Source organism: Tenebrio molitor, chromosome 5, assembly GCF_963966145.1.
Source record: "Tenebrio molitor chromosome 5, icTenMoli1.1, whole genome shotgun sequence".
Lineage (NCBI taxonomy): Eukaryota > Metazoa > Arthropoda > Insecta > Coleoptera > Tenebrionidae > Tenebrio > Tenebrio molitor.
Window position 1 is genome coordinate 11622318 of NC_091050.1, and position 11056 is coordinate 11633373.

At 37.2% G+C, this 11056-nt stretch overlaps 1 protein-coding gene across 2 annotated transcripts in view; it reads left to right on the forward strand.

Annotated features, from left to right (window-relative positions):
- Nucleotides 1–8532, forward strand: part of LOC138130700 (protein Wnt-6-like) — a 32381-nt gene extending 23849 nt beyond the window's left edge. For both annotated transcript variants that reach the window (XM_069047327.1, XM_069047326.1), the window contains exons 2-4: nucleotides 2078–2295; nucleotides 7007–7311; nucleotides 7906–8532. In XM_069047327.1, the coding sequence (XP_068903428.1) occupies nucleotides 2078–2295; nucleotides 7007–7311; nucleotides 7906–8367 (985 nt within the window). In that variant the 3' untranslated portion in view covers nucleotides 8368–8532. The remainder of the gene's footprint in view (nucleotides 1–2077; nucleotides 2296–7006; nucleotides 7312–7905) is intronic.
- Nucleotides 8533–11056: the final 2524 nt, after the last annotated feature.

An 11056-nucleotide genomic window follows, 5' to 3' on the forward strand; every position in this document is an offset into this window, starting at 1 on the left:
GATGCGAGTTGGGTCAGAACAATTTTTTCCTAAACAATGGAATCTTTTGGTTCTTTAAAATTCATTAAAAAATCAAAAATGCTTAAATGTTTGTTGTAAAATTTTAGATAAGTTATAAAACCCATCAAATTTTCAACTTAACCAGTATTTTAAAAATGTATTTAAAAAAATTAAATGAAATTTGTTAAAAAGTAGGATGTGAATCAAAAAGGAAAGAAAAATAATAGTTTCTGATTACAAGTTTTAAAAAATGGAAAAAATTAAATATTCAATTTTTTTTTAATGTTAAAATTTAATAAACAAAATAATTTAAATATTTAACAAAAAGTATTCTAAGAGCCCAAAAGGAAAATACGAGGATGTAGTTATTTATGTAACATATGTAGGTACAAATCACAGTTTTTTTTCAAGTGGGAAGTTTACACACACGTGCGCAGCGACTACTGTACCACCAACATATATAATTTTTGCAACAGCTTTGTCTTATTATTACTACAAAAATAATTTGTAAAATTTGAAAATATCATTCAGGTGCCATAAATTTTCTGTGTAACATTTCGGGTTCCATTTTGTTCATTTTTGTAGCAAATTGAGCAGAATTTGATTGAGTTCAAATGTACAAAAGTGTAAAATAAAGTTCTCCAAATTGTATTTTATTTTTCCTTGTGAAAAAAAAAACACTTTAGACAGGTAATATAAATTAGAAAATGAGTTCTTTTTTAGGCACCCTTAATGAAAACGGTAATTTTACATATTAACAAGCGGACGAAAAGTAACTCTTTTTCGTACGCACTTTTTCGGACCCTGACCGTGGCGCCATCTATTGGTCTACTTAGTAAGTTGGCAACGAAACCGACAAAACTGATAATTGTCCTGTCACCATAAATGATGTAAATACCTAAGTAATCGTATTGCAAATATTAAATTGCTAGTTTTGTTGGCAAGCTGATACAAATAAGTACTATTAAAAAAATATATTAATAAATTTATCTATTTGAAAAAGGTAGATACAAAATAAATTTGTACTTTTTCCAATGATGTCTTTTGTTTTGTAGTTCGTGCGGTCGCTAAAAAATTTAATGTGCACCTCTGCCAAAAAGTGCCTTTTGTCCTTGCTTGTTTTCAAGCCTCGGCTGCGCCTCGGCCAGAAAACTCAAACTCGGACGAAAAAGATGCACTTTTCGGCCTTGATACACAAATAACTATTTTAATGGCGCTGTAAAATTCCAGGAATCATTTCTGAAAAAATATTGTATGCGATAACAAACCACTGGGGAGTTTTTTTTCCTTTTTTTAAACTTTTGCAATTCATGAATTATTGAATGAAATAATTAATTTTTAATTTGACGCTGTAATTGATTTATAAAAAGATTACATTTTAATTCAATTGAATTCACTGATTTAAATCTAATTTTCTACCAGTTTATTTAACCGTCTTTCAATGGTACGATTGATTTAAATCATTCTAGATCAACCAGAATGATTTGTAACGGTCTGTTCAACAAATTAAATTTATCTGTTTATCATAAGTTAATTCATAAGTGTATACGTCAAGTCTCAATTAATTTTTTGTTTATGGATTTACATTTTTTACGAATTAATTTATTGCAAAGCTTGATTTTCATCAGCTTTGTGTTTCGATTTGAAAAGCAAAAATAAATATCGAAGAAATGAATGAATAAATTACTTGCAATAAATATTCGTATTTCGAAAAGTATGTTTTCCGGGTTGTCAGTTATTTTTCAAAGTACCCATAAAAAAATTAATACATTTTAATTTGTTATAAATGAATCATCATAAACTATAATAATTGAAATTTAAGTCAGAATTTTTGTATTATTAGCCAGTTACCATTCATAATGATGGTCTGAGTTAAATGTTAATGAAAGCAATATTGGCTAATGCGAAATTTATGAAAATTTTAATTAACATCGCCCATTAATTGACTATTAGATTAATAAATTAAAAGTAACTAGTGGCAAGGTGAATACATTTCATCGAGATTTGGCCAGTGGGAGTGTGTTTGGTGAAATTCCAGGTCCGTACCGCTCGTATTTATGATTGTGTGTTGTTGCAGGGCCGCCGGAAGCCAACTCGTCATGGACCCGCGCGCAATTTGCAAGAAGACGAAGCGATTACGGGGCAAAATGGCCGACATCTGCAACAAGCCGGCACTGCTGCAGCAGATATACCACGGCGTAGGTTTAGGACAGCGCGAGTGCCAGTACCAATTCAGGTACCGACGGTGGAACTGCACCTCGTCGAGGAGGAGCATCAGGAAGGTGCTCCTGCGAGGTGAGTAGACCGTTCGAAGATGACGACGTGGTCGCTCTGACGACGAGAGGACAATGGACCGGTGGAGATTTATAGCGAGCAGTCGCATACCTGATCGGGCCATTTCCAAATCTGTAAACATTCGCCCTTACGTTGGAATGCGACTTTTTATCGTCCAGCTCCGGGCTTCATCTCTATTGTCTCGGTCCGGAGCCTCTGAGCAAATTTGTTCGCCGTTTCATTTGGGGAAAAGTTTTCGTGGGCTAGAACCACGCGGAGGTGCTTTGACACGACCGATCGTAAAACTTATCGCATCGATTTATTTGTTGTTTGCACAAGAGGAAGAGGTCACGGACGTCCTTCTGTAAAGTTTGACTTCGGTGTTTACACGTTCTGTAAACCTCAAACTTAAGACTACTCTGGTCGGCGATTATTTAAACAGCTTTCAAAGGATCTGATAGTCATTACTGAGCTAATTAGATAATAATGTCCCAAGTTCAAGTTAGTAAACCCATAATATGGGACAAATCAATAGAATACTTTTTTTTTAATTATCTGACAGCGAAAATTCAAACGAATTTAATCAGAACTATTTCTGTTCTCGATTCTGTTGTCTGAAGAACCACGTGATTGACGTGTAGATTTATTTAGTCGGTGTTTATAACAGATTATGTCTGAACGCTTTGAAATAAAAAGATTTAATCTCTTTGAAACAATCACTTCAGTTACAACTTGTGGGCGTCTCGATCTAAGGAAGATATCTTCTGTTTAATTTTTTTGCACTTTTATTTACTGAATGTCTCTTATAATAAACACGTACTTTCAGTTTATTTACCTTTTGGTATTAAGAAACCAATTGCAGCAGCGTTTTTCTTGGAACACTCGACGAATGCTTCCGAAGAATTTCCAGAAATTTTCAACATCCTGTGGAAACATTACCGATTTTGTGAAGTATTTACTGTTTCCGCCAAATAAAATTACTCTGCCTTTAAAATGTGATTTCTATTTTTATTTCTTCCAAATTTTATCAAAATACCAAAGACAAAATCAGTAGTTTGGTGACTTTGACAGTTTAAGGCCCAAGAAAAATTTTAACTGCTGCTAGTCACAAGAATAATAGTTATTTACGGTACAAGTGGGATATGGACATGAATATGGCACGCATGTGAAGTGTGAACAACGAAGCCGCAGGTGTAAAAAGTTAGATTTCGTTTTTGGGAAAAGTGCAAAAATAAAAATTAACGTAAATGTAATGTTCAAGTTTTCCAACACTGTACATTGACACCCAAGAGATTACTTTACCATGTACAGAAACATAATATGATCGACAAAAAAACACATAAGAGGCGGCTGTGGAAAACGAAATTTGTGAAGACGTGCGGCGTAACTTGATAAATTGTCACTTGTCAATTTTGACATTTACATGAATATTATTATGATAACATGGTTTTTAAAATGGTTCATGACAGAATCCCATTTTCGAAGCGGGAACGAAGAAAATGGTCACCCAAATTACTATACACAATATTTTTTCTTGGAGTTTCGGCTCTCTCTTCATTGCCGTTATTGGTATGAGTGAAGCTACGCCGCACGTTCAGGTCGAAAATTGGTTGTGAATAGAAAATTGCCCCAAAAATCAAATTTGCCATATTAAAAAATCCGTAACGTTTCTTATATTTATCGGAGTCAGGTTGATTTTTTAGTGTGGTCAAATTTGCCCTTTTCTCCGATAAATCTCGTGACAGGTATGGCAAAGTCAGCACTCGTGTTATTCCCCGATATGCGTACGAACCTCTCGCATCTGCATTTATCTAAATCACTGGAATAGCACGACACGGAAAACGGGCGGCATAAAACATCGGACTGGTCTGTACCCAGAAGACATCACCATAAATTTGCTACCAACCTGACAAACGGAATGCTCCGCGGAGATGTCCCGCATCGGAGCAAATCCGTCGAAGATGGCACGCAATTATTAACGAACATTCCGTCCCACATTTGCTCTTATATTTTTAATAAAGGACTCGCATTCTTCGGACGGATCGCGGCGACGTTTTTTCATCATTCTCGAATTTTTCGAATCGCACCACAGCCGAATTCTTCGGCGAGGTCGTCCGCGACCGCCGTTTTCTCACGCCCGACTGGGATTGTCATCGGCCGATGATTTGCCAAAGTGCACACATGGAGAGGTGTAAATTAATAGTTCGCTCCTCGATGGAGATGTGGGCGATGATAACGGCCAGGTAGCTGACTCGGGATTGTACAGGGCTTGTCACTAAGCTTTTAAATCTTTTACTTTCTACCGGACTGTTAACCACTTAAGATAAAGGACCTGCTAAGATAACTAGCTTGACTTATTGACTTCGAGCGAGCTTTGATACATCCGAGAGCTTCCAAAGGATTAATACTCTCTCTCTCTCTCTCTCTCTTCCTCTTCCTCTCTGATTGACTTGTCCCAACAAACTCGCAACCGCACAAAATTCTATTTTACATTTCTTCACACCAAACACCGTTTACGTGTTTGCCCTCTTGCCGATGATGTAAATTTTCAATATCGAATCGCTTTCAATCGTGTTTTGTTTATTTATGCCCGTCTTTACTGGATGACCTGACCTCAACTGACTGTTTATGTTTCTTCAAGCTTTTACTCTTACTACTCAAAATATTTTTTGTTGATATTTAATTAAACAAATTGAAAATAATTCAGTCGCAAAGAACAGAAAAGATATTAAAATCAGTAACATCTACAGCAGAACTTCCATTAGAATTATCCGGTGTTCATTTAAATTTATCCTCAAAGTTGCCGTTGAAGAGTCGATTGTGAACGCACCACAGTAAAAACGCAAACAAAGTGAGGTTAGATTTAAACAGCTGATCCGTGGAGTGTAATCCGTGTGCGTTCACAATAGACTCTTCAACGCCTACTTTGAGGATAAATTTAAATGAACACCCGATACATACAGGGTGTAATCGAAATACACCGAATAATTTTAACCACGAGCTACTGGCTTCATATAGAACTCGGAAAAAATATTTAAAAAATGCTATGTCAAAAAATATATTGACATTTATGCGGTTTCCTTGTTTTAAAGCATAATTCCCAGAGGTTACGTCGCATTGGCGTACATTTTATAAAATATGATAGCTATACATACAAGGGTGTATTTTAAAAATGTGCCGAAATTTTACCTACAAGATTGTGAGACAACGTAGAAAACTATAAAAAATTGTACCTCAAAAATTAAATGTCAATTTATTTTTTGACAGAATTTTTTAAATATTTTTTCCGAGTTCTACATGAAGCCAGTAGCTCGTGGTTAAAATTATTCCGTGTATTTCGATTACACCCTGTATAAAGCTTTGATTAATACATATTTGTTTATAACTAGTGATACAAAAATTATTCAAACATTCTTATGAAAACATTTACCTAATTGTAAAGAAAAGTATTGATTACATTCTTTATTTTGATTTGAAAAAATTGTCTTTTAAAAATCTCTTGATAGGTCAAGAAATGAGGATTCAATCTTCCCTGTAGAAAATATCACACATCTGTTCAATTCGCTCGAGATCGGGGGTTTTTATTTTTCCACAACGTTGCTAAATACCGGGTGATCAACAAGGACTGTTTAAGTTGGCAATACAATTAAGAGCATTTTGTTATTCGGCTGTTTGCAATATTGCAAACGGATACATTTTTTGACAGATATTTGACGTAAAATCAACTGCGACAAAATTGTAGGTTATGTATGTATAAAAAAATCAACGGTACAAAGGAACAACTTGAACTGTCAAGTGTCAGTGTGAAGTCGTCAACAATCGGAAGTTACTCTAGTTAGTCATTTAAAAATAAAAATCGTACTGCCAACTCAAACAGTCCTTTTTGATCACGCTGTATTATCTTATTAATCAGTTCTTAAACTGTTGTTTTGGTAACAACAAACTAGGGGTCAGTTTATAGAAGCAAAATTAAGTTAATCGTGATTAAATGCAAGATTAACTGAACACGTGATCAGATTGAACCAATCGAAGTTCCAGATTGATGGGTTAATCGCGCATTAAAATTTAATTCGAATTAAATATTTAATTCTCTTTCTATAAACTGGCCCTTAGTCTTTGAAAAATATAGGTCAATTACTATCAGTCAGATTTTGAGATCTGAGCTTGATCCAGCCGCCGCTTGCAGTTTTGCCAACCGTGAAGCCGCAAAAATCCCTGTCGCCAATCGGCTTGCTTCGTGCATGTTTTCTGACATTTAATAATTCCATGTTTCAGGCGTTCAGGGCCGCGACATGGCTTAAGATCTATTAGCGCATCCGAATGGAAACGAACGCCGCAAACGGCAATGAAAAACGACAGTCCACAAACAAGCGCTTTATTAGTACAAATATGCACCTGAGCAGCCGTTATCTAAATGATCGATCTAAGTGGATTTATTAGCGCGAAGGTTGATCCATCACGTGATCCGGGTCTCATCAATCGCACTTATATCTCAGTGTCTTAATCAGATCCCCGCCGTGATACCACCGGCCGGGGTAATTGTCATTCACGGTCTCTCTAACCCGATAGTGATCTTCGCATAACTCGCTCGCTCATGGTAAATCACATTTGCAATTACTATTACCGGCGGCGAGAAGCGACAAGAACTGGCGCACAACAGATAAAAATCGATGTCGCATCAAATATCATCGACTCGTCCACTCTAAGTGTTCTTTTTTCCCGCTTGTCGCAGACACCAGAGAGACGGGATTCGTCAACGCTGTGGTGGCGGCCGGCGTGACCTACCAGGTGACGAGGGCCTGCACCACGGGGGAACTGCTCGGATGCTCCTGCGACAGGAAAATGAAGAACAGGAAGAACAAGAAGAGACTGAAATTTGCATCGATGCCGGAGGGCGACTGGGAGTGGGAGGGCTGCGGCGGCGAAAACGTAGACTTCGGCATCAAGAAATCAAAAGACTTTTTAGACACCCGGTATAGGAAGAGGAGTGATATGAAAACGTTAGTCAAGCTGCACAATTACGTTGCCGGTAGATTGGTAAGTTCACATAAAATTTTCCTCCGCGCTAGTCTGCAACTCGCGCTTATCTCCACAATAACCCAATTATTTGAGCAAAAAAAATCTGGGAAATAATTAAATTAATTAAAAAAATATTATGACATCCCTGGGGGGGTTAACTTTTTCAAAATATGTATGTTTTTTTTTTAATTTTCGTCATGTGTTAATTTGTAAACCAATTCATTTACATACCTATTAATAATTTAGAATAATTAATTTAATTAATTCAATTTCCTCTAATTGTTGTTTATTAAATTAAAATACAAAGGCTTACTTTGGATTTGTCTTTTTGTTCTTTGCGTGTTCAAAATGCCTCTACCGTGTTTTATTGTTTTGGTCATTTTTTCATTGTTCAATTTGCTTTTTAACCGTTGTACAACAAGAATAAATGTTTTGTTTGTTTTTGGGGTTGCCGTCAGCCCACTTCACACCATCCCAAATCCCCGGTCGCTTTCCCGTTGATTGCTTTTTAAGCGGGTGTGAAAGAGCGCAATAAAACGCAAATAAATACGCCGTAAAACCCCCAATTTGTGCGGCGATCAGCCCCCGCGAAATAATCTCCCCTTGTTCCAGGCAATCAAGAACCACATGCGTACAGAATGCAAATGTCACGGTCTCTCGGGGTCATGCACCCTGAAGACGTGCTGGCGCAAGATGCCCCCCTTCAGGGAGGTGGGCAACCGTCTGAAGGAGCGCTTCGACGGCGCGGCCAAGGTGATCGCTGGCAACGACGGCCAGAGCTTCATGCCGGAGGACTCGTCGATAAAGCCCCCGGGCAAGGTGGACCTGGTGTACTCGGAGGAGTCGCCGCATTTCTGCCTGCCGAACAACACGCTCGGCTCGTTCGGCACCCAGGGCCGCACCTGCGTCGACACCTCCCTCGCCGAGGAGGGCTGCAGCATCCTGTGCTGCGGCAGAGGCTACACCAGCCACGACGTGACCGAAGAGAAGAATTGCAAGTGCAAATTCGAGTGGTGCTGTGAAGTTAAATGTGAGAAATGCAACGAGACTCGTACCGTCAGTACTTGTTTGTGATCTACTTTAGGATTAAGCCGGCGCCGCGTTGTAACATAGACTCCCTGTATATACTGTTAATAATTATTGTAAATATATATTTTTGCAGATTAACTAAGAAACGCCTGTTTATTTATCGAAGTTGTCAACGCATATTTGTTTACTAATAAAAATTTGTAAATACTACTCCTGCAAGTATCATCAATTACCGTCTTTATTAGCCTTCTGTTTTATGATTACGAATGTTTACGCATATCACAACGATGACGAAAAAGATCCAGATATAAAGGTAAGAGGCGCTTTGTTACGCACTTTCTTCAAAAACCACAATTATTTTCAGAACCTTGCACCTTGGAAAAACGAGAAAAATTGGACGTGCGCCAACCTATCAACATAACCAAAAAACATTCTCATATTTATCGCCGTCCAAATCGATGTTTACACCGTGTTTCCGTTAAACACGCGAATTAGTCAAAATCGTACGAGGGACGTCGCGAATTTTTTCCCCCGAGCGTTGGCGAGCATCTGCGAGCCGCTCGTCGCTCACAACAAACAATTTTTACCGCGCGCTTAACGCTCGATGAGACTTCATCAGTGCACAATTAAACAAATTAATTCAGAGTCGACTCGTTAACAAGAATTGACGATTGTTAATAGATCGGAGTTGGATTAGTCGCCTGATCTTCAGTCGGTCGATTACTGGATGTAATGCGATTAGATATCGCCGCGATTAACGAGGCTTTTAATTAAATTGACAATTAAGTTTCGAGTTTGCTGTCTGCGGAATGTCTCTTGTTTGTTTGTGTGTCTGGTGCAACAACAAACAACAAGGCGACGAAGGTTATTAAGAAATACATCAAAATCGATTGCGTGCAAGTGGATTTTTTATATGTTTGCCGTTGCAGTCACGACAGGTCACAATGTGAGCAAATAGGTTTATTTATGAGACCAGTCCTGCAGGAGGTATTCAGCCAGTTGGGACGGAGTTATAATTAAATTAATTACATTCATAATGCGCCACTATAAGGAAAATTCGAATATTAATAAGGAGAACAAGTGGCGGTTGCGTGCGGGGGTCAGTCTGCGGCGAGAAGGACTGTGACATGCAAATATTGTAGCGTGGTGGTGATCAAGGATCCTGAAGCTGCAGACATTAAATGAATAATATTTTTGTTTTTACGGCTGTGAAATTACAGTTTTTATGAGCATTCGATAAGGTGTGGAGAAGCTTTGTTGTGTCGAAGACAGACTCAATAATAAAAAGATTTCCACACTCTCATAACGTACAATTTTTGTTGGATATCACTACGTAAAATGCTGAGAAAACGGTTTGAAATTTAATTAAAAATTTTTTTTTTTGAGCTCGCCACCTTCAAAATGACATTTCGCGACCGCAACAGTCAACCGCGAATGTCGATTTCGCGCATCCAAAAAGCATTCGCCTTTTTGAGCATTCTGAAAATAATTTCACTTGATAATAACAAACTATGGTTTACAAAAAAGCCAGTTCTCCAATTTGGATGTCGAAAATTTCGAAAGAGTGAAAATAAATCGTTATTATAATAATAAAACGCTTCTATTCACAAAGAGTACACGACAAAACAGATATAATGTTCGTTTCAAAAAATTTGTACAAACTTCGATGCGAGAAGACGTATTCGGCACATTCGCGCAAATGAAGAACTCGCTCCTTCGTCGCTCGTGCCTCAAATAATGGACTCATGCGCGAAAAATCACAAATCACATTTGTCCATTTGTGTTTTTTCTGTTGTTTTAGTTGAGGTACTCAAGACTTTTTACTTCTAGGATCTTTTACCAATGATGCTGATTGCACCTGTAGTTTCTCTTGTAATTGTTACCGCTGATGGTCCACTAAAGATGAAAGCATCTTTTAGGCCCTCGAGACTATTGAATTTGAGCAACAAAAACTTCTTCTCTTCCATTGAATGGTGTATATTTTGTTAACTGGTTTTTCTCTTATTTCTGTCAAAATCAAAATAATTTTATTCATAAAAATTTACGAAGTGTACGAGTTTGTAAAAAAATTGAGAAAAAGTTAATTTGATCAAAAAATTAAAATGAAATCAATGAAATCATATTTACTCAGCAATACCTCAGAATATGCCTAGACATTTGTGATATACGTAAATGACTTTAAATACTTTACAAATAATTAAAGAAAATCTCTATTACACAAACCATTCAGACAAACAACGACAAAATCTACTTTCTATACCTTGCGTCTGTAAGAAAGCTATTACAAAACCCATTGTGGGTGCTGTAATAGAAATTCGCGTTTTGAAACAAATTATGTAGTGCAATTTACTTTTTCAAGTTGGCATTTCTGATCTTGGCATGATTTTAAAATAAACGCCAAAACAAAACGAAATTAAATTTAAGTTGTTTCCCTGTTGTAAACATTAATCGTTAAAGTAGACGTGACTTGGGCAATTAGACTAATCAATCATAGTCTCGGATTTCTGGCGGGGTATGACATTTAAAAGGTGCAAAGTAGAAAAAATTGTGTATGATATCTCCTTAAGGCATTTTGTAACACTCCTTCATGGCGTTCCTCACAAGCTCGTCGTGCTCTTAACCGGTGCCTGCTACAAAATGCTTCTTATAAGACTCGTATCATAATCATCATATCATAATAATCAATACATTTTTGAAATAGTGACAGTCGCGCTTAATATGCGGGAATATACTG